Source organism: Camelina sativa, chromosome 15 (assembly GCF_030686135.1).
Source record: "Camelina sativa cultivar CO46 ecotype springtype chromosome 15, ASM3068613v1".
Taxonomy (NCBI): Eukaryota; Viridiplantae; Streptophyta; class Magnoliopsida; order Brassicales; family Brassicaceae; genus Camelina; species Camelina sativa.
The window spans coordinates 32,225,150-32,250,692 of NC_141894.1; the positions used below are offsets into that span (position 1 = coordinate 32,225,150).

The 25,543-nt window shown below is 37.3% G+C and overlaps 7 protein-coding genes, 1 non-coding gene and 1 pseudogene across 13 annotated transcripts; 4 read left to right on the forward strand and 5 right to left on the reverse strand.

Annotated features, from left to right (window-relative positions):
* The first annotated feature begins 1,004 nt into the window (after positions 1-1,004).
* On the forward strand, positions 1,005-3,880 carry LOC104748908 (mannan endo-1,4-beta-mannosidase 2). Of its 3 annotated transcripts, none has more exons than XR_015582578.1 (5): positions 1,005-1,882; positions 2,381-2,578; positions 2,788-2,910; positions 3,118-3,265; positions 3,346-3,880. XR_015582578.1 is itself a non-coding variant. In XM_087489133.1 (5 exons), the coding sequence occupies exons 1-5, from the start codon at positions 1,517-1,519 to the stop codon at positions 3,752-3,754; spliced, it is 1,308 nt and encodes a 435-aa protein (XP_087345259.1). In that variant the 5' UTR covers positions 1,005-1,516; the 3' UTR covers positions 3,755-3,880. The 3 variants fall into 3 exon arrangements, 1 of the variants encoding a protein (XP_087345259.1); XM_087489133.1 differs by having other exon boundaries at positions 3,054-3,265; XR_015582579.1 differs by having other exon boundaries at positions 1,008-1,882; positions 3,091-3,265.
* On the forward strand, positions 3,761-5,414 carry LOC104747785 (riboflavin synthase). The gene is made up of 2 exons (XM_010469478.3): positions 3,761-4,870; positions 5,061-5,414. The coding sequence occupies exons 1-2, from the start codon at positions 4,070-4,072 to the stop codon at positions 5,073-5,075; spliced, it is 816 nt and encodes a 271-aa protein (XP_010467780.2). The 5' UTR covers positions 3,761-4,069; the 3' UTR covers positions 5,076-5,414.
* Positions 5,385-6,324, reverse strand: LOC104747786 (GPI-anchored protein LLG2). Its single transcript, XM_010469479.2, has 3 exons — positions 6,174-6,324; positions 5,974-6,030; positions 5,385-5,877 (listed from the first exon to the last, which is right to left on the reverse strand). Exons 1-3 carry the CDS (start codon positions 6,241-6,243, stop codon positions 5,510-5,512), a joined length of 495 nt encoding a protein of 164 aa, XP_010467781.2. The 5' UTR covers positions 6,244-6,324; the 3' UTR covers positions 5,385-5,509.
* A 155-nt stretch (positions 6,325-6,479) lies between these two features.
* On the forward strand, positions 6,480-8,496 carry LOC147927441 (pentatricopeptide repeat-containing protein At2g20710, mitochondrial). The gene is made up of 2 exons (XM_087489131.1): positions 6,480-6,989; positions 7,167-8,496. Exons 1-2 carry the CDS (start codon positions 6,714-6,716, stop codon positions 8,343-8,345), a joined length of 1,455 nt encoding a protein of 484 aa, XP_087345257.1. The 5' UTR covers positions 6,480-6,713; the 3' UTR covers positions 8,346-8,496.
* Positions 8,497-8,526: 30 nt separating this feature from the next.
* On the reverse strand, positions 8,527-11,779 carry LOC104747784 (pentatricopeptide repeat-containing protein At2g20710, mitochondrial). Its single transcript, XM_010469476.3, has 2 exons — positions 9,988-11,779; positions 8,527-9,865 (listed from the first exon to the last, which is right to left on the reverse strand). The coding sequence occupies exons 1-2, from the start codon at positions 10,246-10,248 to the stop codon at positions 8,693-8,695; spliced, it is 1,434 nt and encodes a 477-aa protein (XP_010467778.1). The 5' UTR covers positions 10,249-11,779; the 3' UTR covers positions 8,527-8,692.
* A 462-nt stretch (positions 11,780-12,241) lies between these two features.
* LOC147927442 (small nucleolar RNA SNORD34) lies at positions 12,242-12,328 on the reverse strand. Its single transcript, XR_015583046.1, has one exon. It is a non-coding gene; the product is annotated as a small nucleolar RNA SNORD34 (small nucleolar RNA).
* A 3,959-nt stretch (positions 12,329-16,287) lies between these two features.
* LOC104748907 (uncharacterized) lies at positions 16,288-18,268 on the reverse strand. Of its 3 annotated transcripts, none has more exons than XM_087489258.1 (4): positions 17,805-18,077; positions 17,502-17,687; positions 16,889-17,110; positions 16,288-16,792 (listed from the first exon to the last, which is right to left on the reverse strand). In XM_087489258.1, the coding sequence occupies exons 1-4, from the start codon at positions 17,964-17,966 to the stop codon at positions 16,439-16,441; spliced, it is 924 nt and encodes a 307-aa protein (XP_087345384.1). In that variant the 5' UTR covers positions 17,967-18,077; the 3' UTR covers positions 16,288-16,438. The 3 variants fall into 3 exon arrangements, with proteins under 3 accessions (XP_087345384.1, XP_087345385.1, XP_087345383.1); XM_087489259.1 differs by having other exon boundaries at positions 16,288-16,814; positions 17,805-18,069; XM_087489257.1 differs by having other exon boundaries at positions 16,288-17,110; positions 17,805-18,268.
* On the forward strand, positions 18,196-19,450 carry LOC104747781 (tetraspanin-19-like; annotated as a pseudogene). Its single transcript, XR_015582637.1, has 4 exons — positions 18,196-18,512; positions 18,651-18,815; positions 18,887-18,991; positions 19,081-19,450. The product of XR_015582637.1 is annotated as a tetraspanin-19-like (transcript).
* Positions 19,451-19,649: 199 nt separating this feature from the next.
* LOC147927443 (putative transcription factor At1g61730) lies at positions 19,650-20,938 on the reverse strand. The gene has a single exon (XM_087486780.1). The coding sequence runs from the start codon at positions 20,779-20,781 to the stop codon at positions 19,906-19,908; it is 876 nt and encodes a 291-aa protein (XP_087342906.1). The 5' UTR covers positions 20,782-20,938; the 3' UTR covers positions 19,650-19,905.
* Positions 20,939-25,543: the final 4,605 nt, after the last annotated feature.

Here is a 25,543-nt window from a genome sequence, read left to right on the forward strand (position 1 = left end):
TTAAAAACCAAATAAATGTTGGGAACTTTTTTATGGGTAGTTAAGCGTGTGAGTGAATGTCCTTCGTCTGAAGACATGAATGCTGCAAAGAAAGTGGAAAAAAGGTTGTCTCTCAACAGTTTTGGACGAAGGAAGATGGGTTAAGATTGCTTGAAGGAATTCTTGAATTCCGATCTCCAACAGGTAAAACATACGTCCAAGACAAGGATGGATTCTACCACTTCATCAAGGAGTCTTTCACTGTTGAAGTTAGTTTTTCACAATGCATGTCAAAGATTGCATCACTTAAAACGAAGTATCGGAATAGAGATGAAAAAGGTATGAAACCGTCTTATTATAATTTCTAGATTTGTTATGTTTCGAATGTGATTAGTTGAATGTTTAACGATTAACGTGAAAACTATGGTTTGAAATTGAATCTCTCTTACCAGGTATGAAGAATACAATGATTACATGTACACAGAAGAATCGCAGACGGCGAATACCAAGATTTGTTACCAAAAAAATTACACAATATTGTGGAGAAATCTAGATAACTTAGTCACGGTTTCAATTCAAATAAAACAAACATGTACTAGAAGTAGAACATATTTCATTGTGAAACCAAACCCAACTCCCTTACTTGACCTCGTTGAAATTCACTTTGGTCGGTCCAAATTTGTTTTCTTTTGGATTCTGGTCACTTTGGTGCGTGTATGTCTAATTGTCTATCATCATCACTGTTACGTAAACAAAAGACTGATTCAACAAATCTTTTTTTGTCACAATAAGTTCTATGTATGATAAACAATTAGACATACACGCTGAAATATTCTTTAGTTCTATGTATGGTAAACAATTAGACATACACGCTGAAATATTGTTCTATGTATGATAAACAATTAGACATACTCGATGGTTTTGTAAATCTAAAAAAAATAAAAAATAAGACAAAAATGAGAAATAGGTTAATGACACCAACGTGTCACCACCGTAAAAAAGGCCCTTTGTACCGAAATTAAAGCATAGTTGTCCACAGAGACAGACATTAAAACAAAAGAAAAGTGCTTGAAATCTGATTCTTACTTTGCTACCTTTTTCTTCTTCCTCCTCCTCACTCATTCTCTGACACACACCTCCCTCTCTTCTTCTCCCAACAAATTTTTCTTGATTTTGGCAAATATCTATCTACATGTAAATTGTAAAAAAATGCTAGTAGATCTGTATTAGGACCGGACCTTAACCGAGTCTACACAGAGCGATTGAGAGATCTGTAATGTGTGCGTTGATGATCAAGTTCACATTTCTGTGCTCAAAGTGTTAATCTTTGTTGCATATTTCATCTGGGTTTCCGAAACATTTGATCGTTTTGGGTTTCAATAAAAGTTTGATTGCGTTTCTCTCGAAAAGGAGTGATTTTTTAATTTCCCAGGACGAGATTTGGATACATTGTGGGGTGGTGAGGAAGAAACTGGCGAGATTACAAGCGATTGTGAAAAATCTGAAGCTAATAATAAGAGGAAGAAGAGGAGGCATCATGGGTCCTAGTGGGAACGGCCCAGTGATACCAATTCTAGGTTTCGTTACTTGTGTGGCTTTTATCTACCTCTCCTTTGGAGATTTGTGGTTTGATTCCAAATGGGATGATCCCCAGTCTGGAGGATTCGTGAAACGGAACGGGACACAGTTCGTGGTCGACGGCAAGGCTCTCTATGTGAATGGCTGGAACTCTTACTGGTTCATGGACCATGCCGTCAATGATCATAGCAGACACCGTGTCGGTGCTATGCTTGAAGCTGGAGCCAAAATGGGTCTCACTGTTTGTAGAACTTGGGCATTCAATGATGGAGCCTACAATGCTCTTCAGATCTCTCCTGGCAGATTCGATGAACGAGTCTTCAAGGTTTCTTTCTTTCCTCTCTCTCTCATCTCTCAACTCTCTTCACTTTCAACATACATTCCTTTAATCAAGCTTCTGCATATATATATTTGTTTTGGCAGAGCGTTACAAAATCTTTGTTTTAATTTTAAAGGTTTGTCGACATTAGTCTTTGTTCAACTTATTTTAATCACAATGTCAACGGAGATGGTCATAAGACTAGGGCAATGCAGCATCCATTTTACATAATCTCTTTTCATTGATCAATTCCATATGTTTCTTTTCTTATTATAGCTTGGAAATTGGAAGAATCTGCTGCATTTGTTATCGTTAGCAATGCATTATTTCAAGGCTAACTGGTTTCAGGATTTACACCTTCTTTCGCATTCAGAGTTTTTTATGTTTACTTGTCCTGTTCTCAGTCCCAAATGTTCAACTTCAGCCTCTTAGTGTCCTTCTAAACTGATCTCTTCTTCTCTCTCTTAACAAAGTTCCTTTTTTTTTTTTTTATAACGTGGTCAGGCCTTGGATCATGTAATCGCAGAGGCAAAAACACACGGTGTTAGGTTGCTTCTTAGCTTAGTGAACAACTTACAAGCTTATGGAGGGAAGACTCAGTACGTCAATTGGGCATGGCAAGAAGGTGTAGGCCTCAGCTCGTCCAATGATTCTTTCTTCTTTGACCCATCTATCCGCAGATACTTCAAGAACTATCTCACGGTATGTTTTTATTTTATTTATAATCCTCATCTCTTCTTCTTGATTTTTTAAAATGGATGTGTTACTCTATAGTTCACTATAGCTATATATATATATATATATATATATATATATATATATATATATATATAACTAGAGATGCTACAATCAGTTTACTCCTACCTTACACCCTGGGATAAGCAGCTCTGTGTAATTTATCAATTTGGCAGGTGCTGCTCACCCGCAAAAACTCTTTAACTGGGATCGAGTACAGAAACGACCCTACAATTTTTGCATGGGAGTTGATAAACGAGCCTCGCTGCATGTCTGATGTCTCTGGGGATACCCTACAAGTGAGAGTTCTTCTTCTTCTTAATTAGTAGTAGTATGGTGGTTTCTTTATTAGATTCATAAGTAAATTGTTGAAATAATTTTAGTAATGCTGCTACTACTCGTTGTGGTTCTCTTCATTTTGTCTGGTATGTGAATTCAAAAGGACTGGATTAACGAAATGACAGCGTTCATTAAATCAGTTGACAACAAGCATCTTCTAACCGTAGGCTTGGAAGGGTTCTACGGTCCTAATAGCCCCAAACGGCTGACAGTTAACCCAGAACGGTGGGCATCTGAGCTTGGTTCAGACTTTGTACGAAACTCTGATTCTCCAAACATCGATTTTGCATCGGTTCATATCTACCCTGATCACTGGTAAGCCCTCTGCTGCTCTTTGACAGCTGTGCCAACAAGTGCGTGGAATTCTTATTTGTAACCCTTTTGTTGGCTGGCAGGTTTCACGATAAGGGTTTTGAAGAAAAACTCAAGTTTGTGGTGAAATGGATGCTATCTCATATTGAAGATGGGGACAAGGAACTAAAGAAGCCTGTTTTGTTCACCGAGTTTGGGCTCTCAAATCTGAACAAGGACTATGATCCATCGCAGCGAGATCGGTTCTACAGAACCATCTTTGATATTATATACAAATCAGCCAAGCGGAGGCGGTCTGGTGCAGGAACACTCATGTGGCAGTTCTTGATACAAGGCATGGAAGGGTTCAACGATGACTTTGGTATAGTCCCATGGGAACAAGATTCGTTTCAGAGATTAATGATGGGACAATCTTGTAGATTGGGTCGGGTCACTGGACGCCATCTTCTTCAAGACAAGAAGTCCATAGATATGTGTTCCCAGAGACCATGAGAATGAATACACGTTGCTTTTTTTCTCTTTTTTTTTTTTTTTTTTTGTTCTTGCCACTCTTCATGTGGACATACATACATTATATGCAAACGCAAATATTTTTATAGTAAAAGTAGTTAAGTTAAACCTTGTGTTTTTGTTTTTGGTTGATTGAGCTATGTAATATAGTCTGGTGAGGATCAATAGAAGATTCGAATCAAAGACCTCTAGTTACACAGAAAAAAAAACCTATTATTAAATTGATCCTCTAAATCCTAATTTTACAACCTAACAAAGTTTGATACTTTTTTAGTAGAGAGATTTTTGTCAGAGGTGATGGCGACTCTGACTCACTGGCTCAATCTCATCCCCAAAGCTCAATCGAGAATCTTAAGCAGAAATGGTGGCGAGTCAATTACGAATCTCAGATTCGATTGCGTCTCTGACTCATCGAAGCTTTCTCTCAAGTCATCGTCAACGTCATGGGGAAGATCAAGAACCCATCACCGGAGGAGCGTCTGTTCTGTGTTTACGGGAATCGTGGAGGAAATGGGAGAAGTCAAGAACTTGGGAATGGCGGATCACGGAGGGTTCGACCTCAAAATCGGGGCGAGAGTGGTTCTGGAGGACGTGAAGCTCGGCGACAGCATCGCGGTGAACGGGACTTGCTTGACGGTGACGGAGTTCAACGCAGAGGAGTTCACCGTCGGGTTAGCACCGGAGACGCTGCGAAAGACATCGTTGGAGGAGCTAGAGAAAGGGTCTCGGGTGAATCTGGAGCGTGCGTTGCAGCCGGTGAGCCGGATGGGTGGTCACGTGGTGCAGGGACACGTGGATGGGACGGGAGTGATCGAATCGATGGAGGTGGAAGGCGATTCCTTGTGGGTGAAGGTCAAAGCTGACAAGGCTTTGTTGAAATACATTGTGCCTAAGGGATTTGTTGCTGTTGATGGGACGAGCTTGACCGTCGTTGATGTCTTTGATCAAGACAGCTGCTTTAGTTTCATGTTGGTTGCTTATACGCAGCAGAACGTCGTCATCCCGACTAAGAGGGTTGGCCAGAAAGTCAACCTTGAGGTTGACATCATGGGCAAATATGTTGAGAGGCTTCTCTCCACTGCTGGCTACACGTCAGAGGTAACTACACAACTCAAACTTGTACTAGGGTCTTTTTTTCTTTATTACTAGTAGTAGTAGTAGGTTTGATTTGGTGGAGAGTCGAGAATTGCATTTGGTGTTCTATGTATGCGGGTGTGTCCTTTGATGATTTCTGTGAGTATGTTTCTGTTGTTGAGGTAAGGAGCGTATGTTGTTATGTGGGTTGCAGGAAAAGAAGGTGTGATGATTTCATGGGGACCTGGGAGAGTTTGGTGAGTGGAGCTTTGACCTGTGTTGCCCTTGGTTTCTATGTAAGATGTCTCTGTTTCTTTGTAATGACGGTAGTGAACAATCCACGTACTTAGAGGCGCGGTGACAGAAATCGATGAACCTCATCATCCAGTAATTTATCAATTCATTCATCTTATAAACCAAAGAATCAAATTGTGTAATATGGCATTGCCTATGTTAAAACTTAGATTCTGTTTTGCTTCTTGTTTGGCCTTCATATGTATGTATGTATGTATACTTGTTGAGTTTTAAAACTCCACGATTAAAATGGTAAAACAAGACAAGTTTAAAAGACAAGGAGTTTAATACATAACACCAAGATGCATGCATACATATGATGTGCTGTTTACCCATGGAACATGATCTGAGATGTGTTGTTAAAAGACTTTACGAAGAAGACAAGAAGAAAAGACAGAGAACGAGGAAGGTGGAAAGAAGAGTGAGAGATGCAGTTGAGGAGGCTTGAGGGATAGAATCAGAAGTTGCGGATGCGGGCTGGGTGACGTTGGTGCAGTCGAGACCTTCTTTACCCTCTTTACACATGTTAGCAAAGATTCCAGGAGGATAACGACCGTAGATGTTGATGTAGCTGAACATAGTAGAGGCACAATCGTTCTTTTCGTCGTTAAGAACTTCTGCAAAAGGGCAAGCAAAGTCCTTGAAGGCAGAGCAACACACAGTTGCGGGATAATTTGGACCTTTGCATTTGCTTGTTATGATTGTGTAGTTCTTGCTCGCAAAATCTTCTTTGCAGGCTGTTTCCAATTAAGAAAAGAAGATTTATATTTGGATTAATGTGTCTAGACATAAGAATAAATTGCTAATATTCAATTAGGAGGGATGATCTTTACTTGTCCTTGCCTGAAGAAGAGCTCTGCTTGTTGCCGCATGATGATCAAATTCATCATCTGCACACATCCATAACTTTTCTTAGTATTTTTTTTTTTGTTTTTGTTTTATTGAACATGAAAATAGAAACAAAGAAATGAATTTATACATCCTATTAGGAAAAAAAAAAACATCGGAAGAAAATAAGGAGATTCACACATACATGAAAGGGAGAAACCAGAGAGGAGGAAAATGGGAAGAAGAGAAAGCAGACAGTAAGGAGAAATCTCCATTCTTGTTTCTCTGTTTCTTCCTCTCTTCTCTTCTCTTTTTTCTTTTTTGCTTATTATTATTTTTATCCATTAAGATTAATTATGTTATTTGGGTAAATTTTCTGTTAATAAATTATGCATTGTTTCTTTTTTAGTAAAATGAAAGTTTAAGGACGAGAGACATTTTCGGAAATGTAATAGAAGAAAGAAAGAAAGAAACCCATTGCATCATATTTCCATTACAACATTGAGTATCTATCATTGAAGTTGACATTGAACCAAACCCATGTCTAAACGACGACGTGTCGATACAATTAAATCAAAATTCCAGTATTCTTGATTTCAGCGACTAAAAACCCTATTAACAAATTACTCGAGTCGAGTGATTCGTTTCAAAATCAAAATCCAAATTTGCAAATTCTTTTAAACCTTTACTAAACCCTTAGGTCTCTCTCTCTCTCTCTGTTTGAATTCTGTATCACCGCCAAAGTATGAAGCATCTTCTTCTTCTTCGTCTTGTTGTTCGTCCAAAGCCAAATTACGTTCTCAGGAGCTTCCTCTTTCACTCCGGCGGCAAGACCACACCCTCGGCGTTGGACCCTTACGACACTCTACAGCGTCGTGTCGCGAGAGCCGGAGATCCCTCTGCTTCGATTGTCCGAGTGTTGGATGGATGGCTTGATCAGGGGAACCTGGTTAAGACTTCGGAGCTCCATAGCATCATCAAGATGCTTCGCAAATTCAGCCGTTTCTCCCACGCCCTTCAGGTCTCTCTCATTTCTTGATTTCTTGATACAACAACAACAACAACAACAACAACAATAGAATCTTTTTTGTTGTCACTATGTGATGATGATGAATTGATGATGATGATGATGATTACTCAACACACAGGACATCCAAAAATTCATCTTTTTTTTGTTGTTGTTGTTCATGATGTTTAGATATCGGATTGGATGAGTGAGCATAGAGTTCATGAGATCTCTGAGGGAGATGTTGCGATTCGGCTTGATTTGATTGCCAAAGTTGGTGGCTTGGTAGAAGCTGACAAGTTTTTCGAAACGATTCCTGTGGAGAGGAGGAGCTACCATCTTTACGGTGCCCTCTTGAACTGCTACGCGAGCAACAAGGCGTTGCACAAAGCTCAGCAAGTGTTTCAGGAGATGAAAGACCTTGGCTTCCTCAAAGGTTGTCTTCCCTACAATGTCATGCTAAACCTCTACGTCCGGACTGGGAAATACGCAATGGTTGAGAAGCTGCTGCTTGAGATGGAGGATTCGACTGTCAAGCCTGACATCTTCACAGTCAACACGAGGCTGCATGCCTATTCGGTTGTATCTGATGTACACGGGATGGAGAAGTTTCTGATGCGTTGCGAGGCTGACCCTGGACTCCATCTTGACTGGCGCACATACGCCGATGTAGCAAACGGCTACTTAAAGGCTGGATTAACTGATAAGGCGCTAGATATGCTCCGTAAATCAGAGCAGTTGATGAATCCTCACAAGAGAAAGCACGCTTATGAGGTTCTCATGTCATTCTATGGTGCTGCAGGTAAGAAACAAGAGGTGTACCGTCTCTGGAGCTTGTACAAGGAACTGGACGGGTTCTATAACACTGGATACATAAGCGTGATCAGCGCCCTCTTGAAGATGGATGACATTGACGAGGCTGAGAGGATTATCGGAGAGTGGGAAGCTGGACACTCCCTTTTCGATATTCGGATCCCACACTTGTTGATTACGGGTTACTGCAAGAAGGGGATGTTGGACAAGGCAGAGGAAGTAGCACAGATGTTGGTCCACAAGTGGAGAGTGGAGGATACAAGCACATGGGAGCGTTTGGCTCTCGGATACAAGATGGCGGGTGAAATGGACAAGGCGGTGGAGAAATGGAAGAGAGCGATTGAGGTGAGCCAGCCAGGGTGGAGACCACATCAGGTTGTGCTGATGAGCTGTGTGGACTATCTGGAGGGTCAAAGAGACATGGAGAGTTTGAGAAATATTTTGAGACTGTTAAGCGAGCGAGGACACATTTCATATGATCAACTACTGTACGATATGAATGGAGCTGGACTGAGTTGGAAGATCGTTGATGCTATGGGGGAAAACTTGATACGTTGATGGAGCTGAAGTAAGAAGAATCTAGCCAGTGACGCATCCCAAACAATGAAGTCTTGATACCATTTTGATATACTATGCAGTTATGTTTTATCTACAAACATTTTTGTGGGTTATGCAATGCTTGTCTCAAGAATGGAGTTAACTTATACTAGATTAACGGTACATTGAGGAGTAAGACTCATTCCAAACAACAGTCTTGAGAGACCAATTGGATTTATACGTACATTTTCTGTTTCATCTATCATATAGACTAAATATAAGTTGAGAAGAATGAGTTAACTAATGAGAAACGAACGCCTAATAAATTGAAGTCAAACTAGATAACAGAGTTACAAATATTGTTGTGGTCAATCTTCTCCACCAACGTATCCTCCTCCTCTGATTGCCTCCACCATCTTCAGGCTCAGTCGGTCTTTGTCCATTGCATGCAACACTTGCTCTCGCTTGTTCAGGAGTCTCAGAATGTCGGCTGTACTCTCAATGTCTCTCCGACCCTCCACATATTGCACGCAGGCATAAGCGGAAAGAGCCATGCTGCTCTTTGGGTTCCAGCGGTCATGTAGCCTCCCCTCCATGGCCTCTGCCACACTCTTCATCCTCTCTTCTTCTTTATCATCTTCATCCTCCACTAAATTAGGTACCTTGTGAGCCAAACTCTCCCATTTGGTCTGCTTCTTCCCAAGCATATTCACAACCTTCTCGGCCTCCTCCTTGGCGCATCTGTTCTGGAAACCAAAGTCCTTGAGATCAAGACTGGGACAGTCATCCCACTCTTGGAGAATCTCATCGAGATTGCCAGACTTTGTAAATGAAGAGATGATGCGAGAACAAGTGGAGCTGTCAAAGGAAATCCCGTAGGCCTTGGCCAAGTTCCAGAGACGGGAAACGTCATCAGTGAGGTTCTCTGAGCAATAAGCAAGGATGAGACCCGCGTAGATGGAATCTCTGCAGGCAGCACCAAGCAAAGGCTCTTCTGACCTACGAAGCAAAGCAAGACCCTTTTCCTTAGAGCCAGCTTGAATGTAGGCCAAGCCAGGAAAGAAGAATGTGACCCATTTTTCCTGAATCATACCCTCCCACTTGCTCAAAAACCGCTCCATTCCTTGGATGTCTAAAACGGAGGCTATGGAGTAGGAAGTTAGGAGCTTATCAAAGGAGAGGCCCTGGGGTTTGATGTTTTGGTCGTCCATCTCGCGCAGGAGGTTCACCACCATGTCGTGATCATCAGCCTGGTGGTAGAGGGAGAGCATGGTGCTGAAGAGTTGAGCGTTGTGGTCAGCAAAACCAAGGTCTCTCATCTTCTGAAAGGTGATCTCGGCTAGACTCAATGAGCCTCCCTGTGTTGTGCAGCAGTTGAGGAGAGCGGTGTGCAAGTAAAGATCCCTCTTTTCTACAGGAACAGTCTCCAAGAACTTGGCCGCTTCTTCCACGCCACGAACTTTAGCAATCAAGAGAAGTCGACTCTCAAGATCCATCGAAGTCAGCTTGTAGGCTTTTTGGTCACTCATCCATTCCGATACCTAAAATAATATTGTATCCATAAATTAACAACAACACAATACAATACAATACAATACAGTACAATCAAACAAACAAATTGAAAAAATCAATCAATCAATCCACACAAAAAAAAAAAAATAACCTGGAGGGCATGGGAGAAGCGATTGGATCTGTGAAGCGAGGAGATGATGCTTCTGAGTTCTGCAAGTGCCGTTTGATTCCCGCCTTCTCGGAGCAAAGGGGTGATGGAGACCGTCGAATCTTGAACTCTCTCGATCCGACGCCTGAGAGTCTCGTTAATGATCTCCGGCGAAGGTATGGTTCTCGGGGATCGAACGAAGGAGCGCCTGCAAGGAATGTTCCAGAAGAAATAACGGAACTGTTGTCGGAGAAGATGCTTCATACTCCTCACACTCACTCTCTCACCCGACCCAAATCCCTAGCTTTTCTCGTCCGCCAGAAAGATACGACGGCACTTCATACTTTTTTCAATTTTTTTGTTTTTGTTATATACTGTATTTTATATTCCTTAACCGGAAAAATACAATTAACTTCCAATTAGACAAAATCCGGTTTGAATCTCCCGGTCCTGAAATTGATAATAGTTAAATCCAGAATTCTCATATGATTAAGTGGGGGTTATTAGTTTAAGATTTGAAAAGAGTTTTAAAGACTTTAAATGTTATGTAGAATCTGTTGTTATTAGATCAAGATTTTGTTAAACTCTGTTAAAATTTAGTGTTATTAGTTTGTGATTTGTAAAAAGTCATTTAAAATCTTAACAAATCTGAGTTATTGGATTCAGACTTTTATAAAATCATTAAATTTTTTGTGTTATTCAATTAAAACAAAAGAGTCTAGGATTGTTAATGAGTTCAATTATTATGTTATTGGTTCATGATTTTAGACACTTTCTTTACAAAATAAAGTCATGGAAAGTATCATAAAAATACAGGGATTGTTTGGAGGACTTTACAAGATTTTAGAAAACTAATCAACAAAACTCTTTAGCAATCTTTAACAATCTTTCACTTATTCATTTTTAATGATTTTGTTGAACTCTTCAAAAATCTTCATAAATCTCAAACCAATACCACCCCTAAGGCAAGTAAAAAAGTGTTGTTAGATCACTAACTTATAGTAGTACAGCTTTGATCAGAACATCACGAGCCTACTCGTATTAGTACTACAAAATATGTTTCTCAGACGATGTAGGCAAAATTCGAATGGTCCTTTTAATTCAGCAGCAAGATCATACTAGTTAGCGTGTTGTCAAAAAAAAAATCAATACGAGTAGGCGGAAATAAACCTAAACCAACTCCGGTTCATCGATCGATCGAGATTGATCATAACGCAATTGATTATAACAGATAGGACCAACTCTATCTGCATTCATCGATCGATCATAACGCAATTGATTATAACAAAAAAAAAAAATCAATTGATCATAACAGCTGTTAACAAACTAAACCTAAACCAACTCCTTCCTGTTCATCGATCGATCGGTTTAATGCCTTTAATCAGTGCTTCAACCGGTGATTCGATTTCACAATTCTCTTTGTTAAAATAACAATAATTCTCACAATCTCCTTTAGTGCAAGTAGTTGGAAATGCAGATAGAGTTGGTAGGGAGAAGCAAACAATCTCCTTTAGATAAAATTAATAAACCTTTTGAAGAAGATTGTCCATGTTCTGATTATATTGAGGGCCCTTTCTCTTCTCTTATTAGCTTGACGGATTTTTATATCTAGCGCCACTCATATTCTTATTCTTTTGACAAATTTCTAGAAAAAGAATTGCTTTGATCTGTTTCTGCCTCAATCTTCACTAGTTAAGGCTCTTAAGTGAAAGTTGAAGATTTTTCCTCCAACTGTCCAAAGATTATAGACGTTTCAGTCAAATCACAAATTTAAAAAAAAAAAAAAAAAAAAAAGCATTTTGTAAAATGGAAACATGACACACCCAAAATTAAAATTCCAGCAGCGAGATGAATTAGTTAAGGCTAATTAATGCTTTATTTCTCAGTTAACGATCCTTCCTCTACATATGGTTAAGAAGCCTTATTAGTCCTTGCTCTAATTACGAGAGCTTAACAATATGAAGCGTTTTCTTTAATTTAAGAAAACAGAAAGAGAATTCCAAACCAAATCTATCTTTCTACAAGCAAAGATTCATTCTAAACCATTTTCTAAGATTATAAGAAGGTTCATGGGGTAACAGAGATAACAGCAGACTCATGAGGAGGCTTCAGAAAAGAATCATTCACTCACTTGCTCAAAGCAAAAAATAACTTTGATCAGGCAATGTAGGCAAAGATATGAAACATCATCACCAGCCCCCATACTCAATATTGCAAAAATAAGATCATTCACAAACAAAACAAAACTATCATATATATAGGCCTCAGAAAACATTTTGTAAAAAGTTGATATCATGACTTAACTCAGACAATGTAGGCAAAATTTAAATCATCATAGGCCCTTTAAAGCAGCAACAATGAAAGATAGAGAGATCACAATGAGCCTCAGACTGATTATTAAAAGATTTGATTTCAGTGATAAATCAAACAATGTAGACAAAATAACATCAATCATCACAGGATCATATCATTATCTAAATTCTAAACCAACCACCAAAGCTCATCAAAATATCAAGATTCGTACTAATAACAACACATACTAGATGAATAATTATAATAAAAAAAGCTATCCTATGGCTTCGCAAAGCATGAAGACAAAGATTAACACATGATGCGATGAAAACAAAAGTGTTAATCTTTGATAGCAATAATGAGCGAAAAAAACTTATAAGGACGCTCATAGAATAAATATCTGAATTACTCTTATATTTTCTCTCCGCCACCACCAAAGTTTGGTTTCTTCTTTCTTCTCTGAAACCCTAGAATCTCTCTTTATATATAAGGACGCTCATAGCGTTGGACCTGAATCTCCAAACTGTGTAGAGGCCCATATTCGGCCCATTAAACCTTATATGGATCCACCCGACGGGAAACACTGTTTTTTGGAACTTGGGTTTGGCCTTTGGGTATCATTATCTTCATTTTACAAATTTTACTTTTCTTTGATATTAAATTTTATTTTTTGGGGTTTAAAGTTTTTTTTTAAAAAAAAAATCTGGGTTCATTAATGTATAAGCTTATCTTTATGACTTTATTTTTTTGAATTACAGCTGAAATTTGAAAGAGAGGTTACCTTTTTGAAATCTTTCTCAAGGGAATGTCTTTCTTTTTTCTTTTTCTTTTTTAATTCAAAGATGATCAATTTTGTAAATTCATTCATGCATCATACATAATTAATAGATCTCATTATGGAGGTGTGAAATTGGTGAACATCCCACAAATCTTGAAAACAAAGGGAGGAGAAAGAAAACAAGATTAACATCTTAGAGATCAACGGCGAACGATTTGATAAAAAGAATGAAAGACACAAAAAAAACAACAACAACAACAACACAATTAAGATAAAGACTTCATAATTATAAATGAAGAAAAAAAACTTAATAATACGATAGAAAGAATCAACGACGAAGGTTCTTGACTTTGGACCATCCTTTCTTACAAGATTTGCTGACAACTCTGATGCTTTTCTTGAACAGATGTTTCAGCTCCATCGCCCTTACCTTCACCTGTTCCTCGAATGCTCCCATCTTCCTTCTTTTTTCTTTCTCTCCGGAGGTGAGAGAGAGAGATGTTATGTACGGAGTATATTTTTTTGTAACGGAGGAGGAAGGCTTTTTATCAAAGTTTTTGTTTATGCCCCTCGTCTCTCTCTTAATATATATATGACTCTTAAATAATATGGAGCTGTCAATGTTATTAATAGACTAATTTGGAACATTACTTACATAGGCCTGGGAATTAGAACCGAACCGATTTGTCCGAACCGAACCGAACCGAGATTTGGGCAAATCGGTTCGGTTTAAATTAATTGACATAACCGATCGGAATGATTTTAATTTTGGTCGGTTAACCGAAATTTTTGGTTCGGTTCGCTGGAACCAAACGGTTAACCGAATTAATAAAAACCCTAACCTAATATTTGTATCCAGCCGTCGTTCTTTCTTCTCTTCTTCTTCCTAACTTATCGATTCTTCTTTTCTTATGGGCAAACAAATAATTCTTATTTTTCTTGTTCTTTCCTTCTCCTTCTATTTCGATTCATCACCATAATCTTCTCCTCCCTCTTCGATTCATCATCATCTTCTTCTAATCTTCTTCAATCCATCACTGTTATCTTCTCTTTCTTCGATTTATCACCATAATCATCTTCTTCTTCTTTCCGATTTATCATCTTTATAATCATCATCATCATCATCTTCGCCTTTCAGATCAATGCTTAGGACCTCCACCATTCAGAACTGGCCGTCGGGATGTCGATCCATCGCTTTACAGTTAAAAAAAAAGTTTTTTTTTTTTTTTTAAACAACTCAATTGTGAACCGAACCTCCGAACCGAAATAACTGATTCCGAACTGAACCGAACCAAAATCTTAGTCGGTTCAATTCGGAACAGTTTTCAATTTCCAAAATAACCGAAAAACCGAAAAACCGAAACCGAAAGCCCCGAAGAATCCGAAGTCGCAGGCCTTACACCTAAGCTAAAATAAAGCTATCTCTGCTGTTTTCTATTTTTTCTTCCTATAATTCTCGTTTGTCTAATTTTGTCATTGCTTTAATATCCAAAGAAATAAAGTCTTCTTTTTTTCTAGGAAAAAAGATGGCTAGCTACCTGAAATATTGGAGAATGCATGGTCACACATGCCAAGTATAATATTGTATCATCAACTACACGAAGTATATGTATTGCATGGCCACATGCATGAACTATATGACGTTATGTGGTCAACACATAGACATACAATCCGGTACACCGGTCGAATGATTCCGGCAAAGACCGACATTGACTCCGGCGTTGACTAACATTGACCAAAAAAAATTGTATTTTAATATTTTCTATTAAAAAACAAAATCATAAATTATTATATTAAATTATATATGGGTTTTCATGATTAGAAAACACATTCTATTCAATATCTAATTATTTCTATATCTCTAATGTATTCATTCTTATAATTAGTTATTTTTATTTTTGAAGCTAAACTAATAGTTAAATAAAATTATTAATAATTATTTTCAAGAAATATATATATATATATATATATATATAACATATGTAATTATTAATGATTTTATATATATAAATCTCTGATCACCATATTATTTAAAATTTTAAATACTACAAGAATCAATAAAATCAAATTCAACTATTTTCATTAGAAAATAATATGCAAAAGATTTGAGTATATGACTCTTTACTTTAAAATTTGCATGGTAAAGAGTATACAAAATTTTAGATACTCTTTGGTATAAAAAAAATTTACATACTCCTAATAACATGTAAACAATAACAAAAAAATTAACATTATTTACTTTTAATAGATAAAATATAATGATACATAATTATTTTCAATATATAACATAAGGGCATTTGCAAAAATCCTCTTATTCTATATCCTTTTGCAAACATATCCTAAAATCAAGATAAAATCTATTAATATCTTGAAAATAATTATTAATTATTTTTATTTAACTATTATTTTAGCTTTAAAAAAAAATTAATTAATCATAAAAATAAATACATTAGAGATACCTAAGATATTTAGATATTGAATAGAATGTTTTCTAATCATGAAAATTCATAAATAATTTAATATAGTAATTTATTATTTTGTTTTTTCATAGAAAAAATTAAAATACAATTTTTTTGGTCAATGTTGGTCAACGCCGGAGTCAACGTCGGTCTTAACCGGAATTATTCGACCGGTGTACCAGATTATATGTCTATGGTGTTGACCACATAACGTCATATAGTTCATACATATGATCATGCAATACATATACTTCGTATAGTTGAAGATACAATATTATACTTGGTATGTGTGATCATGCATTCTCCAATACTTCGTGTAGTTAGCCATCTTTTTTCCTTTTTTCTATGTTGAATTGAACAAAATAAATTATTAAGTTATTAGTAAATTGTGTGTTTTAGCCAGTTAATTGAATCATCTGGTGCGTCCATCCAAATTAGGTTATTACACGTGTCAGATACAGAACCGTTTGATGTTTGCGGTGAAAATTGCCAGCTGTGCAGTCCTCATCAGGGCAGCAGGACCACCTCCTCCATTGGTCCTCTCTCTCCTCTCTCTTTCGTTTTCAGTTTTCACCCCTTTGGGCTTTGGCCTTTAGATATCAGAGAACAAACTATTTTTTAAAAAATACGTTTGAAAAGTTCTGATTTTTATATGTCACACAGCTCAAGACAGGTAGATCTCTCATCTTTGCATTGCATACACTCAAATCCTTTTTGGTTTGTGTTGTTTTAGTCAAATACACTTTTATTAAACTTAAAACAAACAAAAAAAAAGGCAGAAAGATTCTATCTTTAAAGCTTCTTAAGGAACAGATCAGCTGTTGCAAACACACACACACGGACACGATTTATACGCTGTTTCGTCTTAACAAAGATAAGATTGCGTTGGAACCTTTTTATTTTTTTTCCTTCTCAGTTACGTCATCTAAACGTGGGTGGCTACAACGTAAGGGACAAGTGTCAATGCATTATACAAGGAGTGGACGAGCACTGACGATGCTAAGTTCCCTGACCAGCTGTAACATGTCCCGAGGACGCACCCTATACCAAACAGCTGCACAAAATCCTCACCTGACAAGTGAGCTGCCGCAAATACTCCTGAGCTGATCACTAGTGCCTTCCACCATTCCATTCTCGACGCTAAGGAGGTTAACAGAAACCGTCTGTACACTGTCTCCTCCAGGATGGGAGCGACAACGCAGTAGAGAGCAAAACACCCGCTCCTTGTTGATACATCCCCGCTCACCATTATGTTCTCCAATTCTGATTCGTGCGCAGCCTGAGATTCAAACACATTGCTTCTGTCTGCTATGTTAAAAACGGTTTTTCGCAGAGATATGGTAGAGATCTGAGATAAGGCCATTATTGGGGATACCATAGAACCAAAGAGTTGATCAGAAACAAGCGACGTGACGAAGATAAAAGCCACAAGACATCCCAAACCCAAGGCTGAGCCAACCACCCAGTTTCTTCCTTGCCTCGAGTCATTATTACCCTTAAGAAAGTTGATTGATTTGAATTGAGGCCTCGCAGTGGCCCTCAGCAGCAACACTGTCCCTGCAAGTTCTACCATTTGGAGAGCCACAAGTGATAGCACCTGTACATTGAAGCCACAGCATCATGAATCAAACACGAAAAAAAAAAACCAAATGCATCTCATGAAATGTAACCACCATACAGAATCAAAAGGCCATACAGATCACCACTCATGAATGCATCTCACATATGTAGAAAACTAAACTGCGGTATAATCTTTCTGCCGTTTGCTCATTTCTTAAGAATTCAATTCAACATGATATCGAACATTCTGCTCTTACTACTCTGATTCTCTGAAAGGAAATCATGCTGTAAATGTAACCACAGAAAGAAGTACATAATATATAACTCATCTCTAAAGTGTAGAACAATTCAACTAGATATCGGACATTCTTCTCTACCTAGTAAATGTAAAAGCTTCCGGAAGAAAAAAAAAAGGAAAAGAGACTCACTTGGGTCTGAGGATGAAGAACCTGCTGATGGAGTATGTTGGCAACAATGGATAAACCCCCAAAACTGAGAGGAATATGAAGAGAGAAGATGTAAAGAGCAAACGTGCTCCATATGCTGCTATGCTCCCATGGAATCTCTGATGCCAAAACCGAGAACCCACCTTGTTCATTCCCCAACTGTTCAATCTAAAAAAAAAAAAGCACCTTTTGACTTGGGAATTAGAATTGCCACCAAAAACGACAGTCGTAAACAAAAAAAAAAAAAAAAAACGGGAAACTTTATCCTAATCTGATGAAACGCACCTGAGTAGCTTCTTTGCTTTCGAGACAAGAGCATCTGAGAGAAGGGCGACAAGTGGTAGTAGAGGAGAGACCACGAAACTCCGAATGTCTTCGGTCGGAAACATTAGCCACGGGCGTGGTTCCGCAACTGAAGGAAACCCATCGGCCTAGAATCATATTCATAGCCAAGCCGCTTTCAAGTTACCATGGAGACCAATTCTACTCTGTGTCTCTCTATCAGGTCTGGTTTTTTTTTTTTTTTTTTTTTTTTCTATTTTTTCTTTTCTTTATCTCAAAAAATAAAAACGATTTAAATATCATATTTTTCATAAAAAAATCTATCTTTTTCATAAAAATCTAAACTTTACGATTTTTGGTGTTTATTTAGAAAGGAGAAAGAGAGAACATCTGGAGCAAGAGAGGGATTCACAAATTTCTCTTTCTTTTTTCGATTTCTCTTCGAATTTGTTGTTGGGTTGTCGGTCTCTTCTTCGGTCTAAGGTTTTTGGGTGATTTATTAACAAAAAAAAAAAAAAAAAAAAAAAAAGAGGATGGTGAGAATCGTGAGAAGTTGTTTACAGTCCATGTTGAAGCTCGTGAATTCCCTAATTGGGATGGTTGGGATCGCCATGATTCTCTACGCTGTTTGGCTTATTAGACAATGGCAAGAACAAATGGGAGACCTTCCCTTTGCTGATGCCTGATTCTGATCACCCTGTTCCTTGGTCTGTTTTTTTAATCTTTATGTATCTGAGCAGTTTCTGGCTATTCGAGGGTGGGTTCTTGTTTTGCTTAGCTTCTGAGTGGTACTGAACTATATATATAATAAGCATGGACTAGTTCGTAGGGAAGAGATCACTTAGTTAGGACTCTTGTAAGATTTGCCTATCCATATTCCTGTGTTTCTCTTTTTTATGTGTATCTGTTTGTTGGCACATCGACTGGCTTCAGTATATGGGATTCATTGTCTTGCTAGTTATGGTTGAGGGCGGTGTGGTTGCCGATATCTTTCTAAACCGTGACTGGAAAGAGGTATTTTTCTTTTCTTGTGAGGCTCTCTATTGTCACGCCCATGGTTCTAATCTGTTGGAAGCTTTCACCAGGACTTTCCTGAGGATCCAAGTGGTGCTTTCCACCATTTCTCTAAATTCATTGAGTCGAACTTCAAGATCTGCAAGTGGATAGGTCTCGCTATCGTGTGTGTCCAGGTATCTTAACTGTTAGCAACAAAATCCAACTTTACGTTAGCTTCTAAAATTGCTTCGTTTCCACATCCTTTTCTTTGCTTTATCTGCAGGGCCTATCAGTTTTATTGGCAATGTTGCTCAAAGCTCTTGGACCTCACCCTCACCTTCATTATGAAAGTGACGACGAGTACAATGTAAGCACAGTTGCACTCCTGCAGGACGCTCGACAGCCGCCTCCATACGTTGTTGGAGAACCCATGTATGGACCCAAACCGGGAGCTTGGACCGTTAGGATTAATGAAAGGGCAAACCGGTGAGAAGAATATGGCAAACGAGTCTTCCCTATCCATGTGTGCATTTACTTTGGCTTCTTGTTTCTTTCACTTTCTCTTTCACTATTATCTCTTGTAAATCCTGAATTCACATATACATATTGGAGATATTGTTCCTAGATTATAAAAATTATGTGATCAATGTAAATCTCTCTCCACTCTTTTAGGTTTAAGCATCATTTCAAATGTTGAATCTTCATTAAGCAAATATAAGAAAAAAATAAAAATAATAATACATACATGTTCTCTGGGTTGTTAAGTGACAACAAAAGAAGTCTCTTTCATTTGTTAAACCCGTTTTAAATATTTGGGTTATTATACGGCCATAATCACCTTTGATCACCACATGCACAAAGAAGTCTCTTACCTAACGCAAGATTATAAAGTAAAACCAATACACTTGAGTTTCACTTTGAACAGGGATCAAAATCCAAAGACAAGATTCAACTTAGTAAAGACAAGCCAATAACCTTAACATAGAAGAAACAACCCAGAGCAGAGTCATAACATAAACCAGAAACTTAGATAGGAAAATTCCAATGAATCAAGAAAAACAAAATCCAAAGTTGCAAACAAAAAAAAGAGACATTTTGCATCTAATGGCTAGATTCCTTCAGCGATCAGAGCAACCACTTCATGCAAAAGCTCTGACTTTTGCGACACAAGTCCAAGTTCCTTGGATTGCAAGACTCTCCATTTATCTTCAACCATCTTCTTCTTCTCTGTGTCCACCGAACTCCATCTTCTTTTCAGAGAATCTTCATTCACGCCAAGACTTGCAACTTGTCGAAACAAAAACGAGTTGTTGAACCAATCTTGTCTTTGTTCAAGAATCACCACATCTTCTTCTTCTTCTAGTTTCTTAATCCCCTCATTCTTCCTTGACTCCTCAGCATCATCCACACCCCAAATCATTTTCGACAATTCAAAAGATTTCAGATTATGAGCTTCCGTAGAAGCAGGTTTTTTATCCTTCTTCCATTTATTCATAAACTTCCTCTTCACTGTCTTAATTTTCTCTATGCACTGAGACAAACTAACCTTAACGCTGATAGAATCCTTGATGAATTCATAGAATCCACTCTTGTCTTCAGTCGTTGTCTTTCCTGTTAGAGATTTGAAAGCAAGGATTCCTTGCAACACACGGATCTCATCTTCTTCACTCCAAAATCGTTGATTATTTGGCATCTTCACATCTTTCTTGGCTCGTTTTGCGGCATTCACATCTTCGGTTGAAGTCTCTTCACTTTCCCGCTTCTTAGCCTCGCCGGAAACACAAACTTCCTTCTTCTTGGCCTTCTTAGCTGAAACAGTTTTCTTCTTCTCAGACGAAGCCTTCGGCGTGGCTGCAGCAACATCAGAAGCGGTAGGAGATTGTAGCTTCTCGTCCATGGTGAGTTCATCTTCTTTCTCAGAAGAAGACGAGTCGGAACTTGAAGGTTCCCATGGTCTGAGTCGTCTGAGATGCTTAGTCGTCATTGGAAATGAAAAATTATCAAAGAAAGTTTCAGATTCTTAGCGATATGAATGATATGAGAGAAATGGTATTAAAGACGCAAAAAAGCATATGGCGATTTGTTTGCCTAACTATTGGAAATGTGAATATTTTTGAAAATCAAATACTACTACTATTATCTTTTCTTGATTTTGGCAAGAAGAATTAAAAGGTTTTATCATCACTCTAGTCTACTACACACAATTAACGTAAGGTCTACAAATTTTTTAACATAACAATTAGTACTAATTCTTGGCCTAATTATCAAATTTCCTTGTTCAATTCAGAGATATACTCCCGCCGTTTCAAAATATAGGATGTTTTAACTAAAATATGCAGATTAAGAAATTTTTACTTTTAACAAGTTCAACCAATCAGAAATAATACTGTATAGTATAAAATACTAAACTAATCTAAAAGTTGCATAGAAGCTTGAAAACATTCTATATTATGAAACAAAAACTTCTCCAAAACATCTTATATTTTGAAACGGATGGAGTATATCGTTACCATAATAATTTACAATTACTGCAAGACATTTATTACCAAAAAAGTTAATGTAAATTTTCAAAACGTATAAAGAAATCGTATACATTGTGGAAATACTAGTCTTTTGTAAATTCAACAATTTAACAAGTTTTCTCATTTCGAATGGAGTAGTTAGGTTCATGCATGTACTTAATCAATTTTAGCCAATTTTAACATTGCAAGTACATATTGTTGACAAATCAAGAAATTGTTTCTTTTTCTTTTACTTGATATTTCCGATGAAAATATTTTATCAAAAATATTGTTGACAAATTTCGTCGAAAACTTGTCAGACTTTCCGACGTAAGTATTCCGTCAGAAATTTGTTGGACTTTTGTCGGAATCTTTTCGATGAAGAAAACCCGTTCATTTCTTGTAGTGCGCACAGGATCTCGTCAGCTGCCTCCATAGTCCATAAGTTGTTGGATGAATGTAACAAAACACTCCACATTTCAAATGTTGTGTGATATGCTCAAATTTACCCTAGAGCTACTCTCTCAAATTAAGAGATCACTGCAGTACTTAGGGGTCGAATTCCACAAGGACTCAAGACTACACAATAAATTATAGAGTTTTTCAATTATGCTAAACAAATTGATTTAAATAAAGAAAAGCAATGCAAAATATTAAATAAAAGCTGTTGTAAATTCAGAAGATCAAAAAGCTAGGTCTAGAGAATTTCTCAGGAAATTATGAATTATAAATCAATCAATAAATTAGGATTCAAACAATTAAGAACATATCTAGAACTCTAAACACTTTTGTAAAATAAATCAGTTCTCACTGCAAATATTATCTAAATTTAAAACCAGAAAATCCAAATCTCTTTGTAAAATTCTAGGTTAAAAATCAGCAATAAAATCAGGTTTAGATTGTTCACAAAATTATTAAATCAAATCTCTTTGCAAGAAATAATTTTGCTCATCAAAAGGTTTTATCAGGAAAATTAATTATATTCTCATATCAATTTATTTTCCTAAAGTATTAATTCTAGATGGCCAATCAAGGATTAATATGAAGAACAACCTAAGATGAAGATCTAGCAAGATAAAGAATCCTAAATAATCAGATCTAATAATTCATAAAATCCATGTGAAAAACCCTAAACCTAACAAGCAAACTACTCAGACATAATCAATGAAGAACAAAACATGATTCTGAATAATAAGCAATTGAAATTAAAAGAGTAAGGAAGGAGTTTAAGAATTCTTCTCTCAAAGCAGTTCAGATCTCTCTCCCAAAAGCTCTCAAAATCTCACAGGGTTGCAGAAAAATAAAACTCTCTAGAATAAAACTTAAGGGTTTGGAAAACCTAAAAACACTATTTATATGTCCTAAAACACGTCAGGGACTTATGTTGCAAATATGGAAAACTTTGGGGCAGATTTGTAAATTTTCCAAAACTTGGGTCTTGAGTCGGCAGAGATGAGTGTCGATCGATGCCTCCTATCTTGGTGTCGGTCGATGCTCCTGCTTTCATCCGAGACCAAATTGATTCTTCAAGATTTATGCTCCAAAACATCCAAATTGCTCCATTTTGCTCATTCCATGCTAAAAACCTGTAAAGACTCAAAAACAATCTAGAAAACAAATCAAAAGACTCTAAAAGACTTCTTATATCATGGTTAAAAACCACAAAAACCATGATATATCAACTCCCCCAGACTTAGCCTTTGCTTGCCATCAAGCAAAACAGAAACTTAGACCTGTGAAAGAGGTTTGAAAACTGGGAACTCACTCAACTGCATAATGATTCTTATTTGCACTCTTCATTTACCTGACTCAAGAACTTACTACTTATACTTAACCATGATAAGCATCGACATTCCTTACTCAAATCCCACAATCCTTTGGAATCTCTGAAATCTCCATTGTCATCTCATTAGTCAATATTAAAGCACAAATAAGGTGAATTCTTACCTTGGGTGTATTGATCAGTGACACATGGACTCTCTTCAGGCCAAGACATTCTTCTTACATCTCCTTTCCTCTCCCTTTTCTCACTTCCATTTTTTTTCTTTTCTCTCTTTTCTTATTTTTTTTCTTCTAATCAAAGATGTAAGCGAATACCGGGGTCATCGGTAATTTACCTACCTCTCGCTTCCAAGCTTTGTGTGATCATTTGACTCAAGAGTAGAATAATGAGGTCACTGGTAATTTACCTACCTCTCTAAACTGATCAAAATTATCTCAACTTTTATTCTCTTTATATTTTTTTTAAAGCACTGAAGGGAAGAGAGAGAGGAGACATACTTTGAAAAATTGCACTGTCTTGTATGGCCTGAAGAAGAAGTCTAGTCCACTGATTTCCAACCCCAAAGTAAGAGATTAAGTCCGGTTAAAATCCTGATAAAAGTTGAGACAGCATTAGATCAATCAGATATCCATTGAATAAGGGTTTTCAGGATTGTTGATAAGGCTCATAGTCTTTCTAAGCTTCAGTTCTGAGATCAAGCATAAACAAATAATCATTAGAGTGTTAGCCAAATAAGAGAAATCATTAGTCAAGATCATAATTCCCAAAGATAAAAAGAAAAATTTTGAAAAATTTGACTCAAACTTTATGGTTTTGACTGACACAACTGAAACTCAAAAACAGAAAACATAGTTAGTAACTAACCTAAAACACGTCAGGGACTTATGTTGCAAATATGGAAAACTTTGGGGCAGATTTGTAAATTTTCCAAAACTTGGGTCTTGAGTCGGCAGAGATGAGTGTCCATCGATGCCTCCTATCTTGGTGTCGGTCAATGCTCCTGCTTTCATCCGAGACCAAATTGATTCTTCAAGATTTATGCTCCAAAACATCCAAATTGCTCCATTTTGCTCCTTCCATGCTAAAAACCTGTAAAGACTCAAAAACAATCTAGAAAACAAATCAAAAGACTCTAAAAGACTTCTTATATCATGGTTAAAAACCACAAAAACCATGATATATCAACTCCCCCAGACTTAGCCTTTGCTTGCCCTCAAGCAAAACAGAAACTTAGACCTGTGAAAGAGGTTTGAAAACTGGGAACTCACTCAACTGCATAATGATTCTTATTTGCACTCTTCATTTACCTGACTCAAGAACTTACTACTTATACTTAACCATGATAAGCATCGACATTCCTTACTCAAATCCCACAATCCTTTGGAATCTCTGAAATCTCCATTGTCATCTCATTAGTCAATATTAAAGCACAAATAAGGTGAATTCTTACCTTGGGTGTATTGATCAGTGACACATGGACTCTCTTCAGGCCAAGACATTCTTCTTACATCTCCTTTCCTCTCCCTTTTCTCACTTCCATTTTTTTTTCTTTTCTCTCTTTTCTTATTTTTTTCTTCTAATCAAAGGTGTAAGCGAATACCGGGGTCATCGGTAATTTACCTACCTCTCGCTTCCAAGCTTTGTGTGATCATTTGACTCAAGAGTAGAATAATGAGGTCACTGGTAATTTACCTACCTCTCTAAACTGATCAAAATCATCTCATATTTTATTCTCTTTATATTTTTTTTAAAGCACTGAAGGGAAGAGAGAGGGGAGACATACTTTGAAAAATTGCACTGTCTTGTATGGCCTGAAGAAGAAGTCTAGTCCACTGATTTCCAACCCCAAAGTAAGAGATTAAGTCCGGTTAAAATCCTGATAAAAGTTGAGACAGCATTAGATCAATCAGATATCCATTGAATAAGGGTTTTCAGGATTGTTGATAAGGCTCATAGTCTTTCTAAGCTTCAGTTCTGAGATCAAGCATAAACAAATAATCATTAGAGTGTTAGCCAAATAAGAGAAATCATTAGTCAAGATCATAATTCCCAAAGATAAAAAGAAAAATTTTGAAAAATTTGACTCAAACTTTATAGTTTTGACTGACACAACTGAAACTCAAAAACAGAAAACATAGTTAGTAACTAACCTCCCCCAGACTTAAACAACACTGTCCCCAGTGTTATCAAGTAAGAGGAAAGCAAAAATAAAATAAAATAAATAAAAATCAAAAGCAAAAGAAAAAGAAAAACCTACCAGTGGGTCGCCTCCCACTAAGCGCTTGTTTTCAGTCATTAGCTTGACTGTGCTGGAGCTCAGGCACCTGGAGGAGCAGAACATGGCATTGAAGTCCTCTTCATCCAAGGTGGTGTATAAGCTTTAGGTGCATGAGGTCTGCCAAGGATGTGAGGAACAGGACCAGGATGGGATTTAGGGATTGGTTTGCCTCTCTTATGTCCTG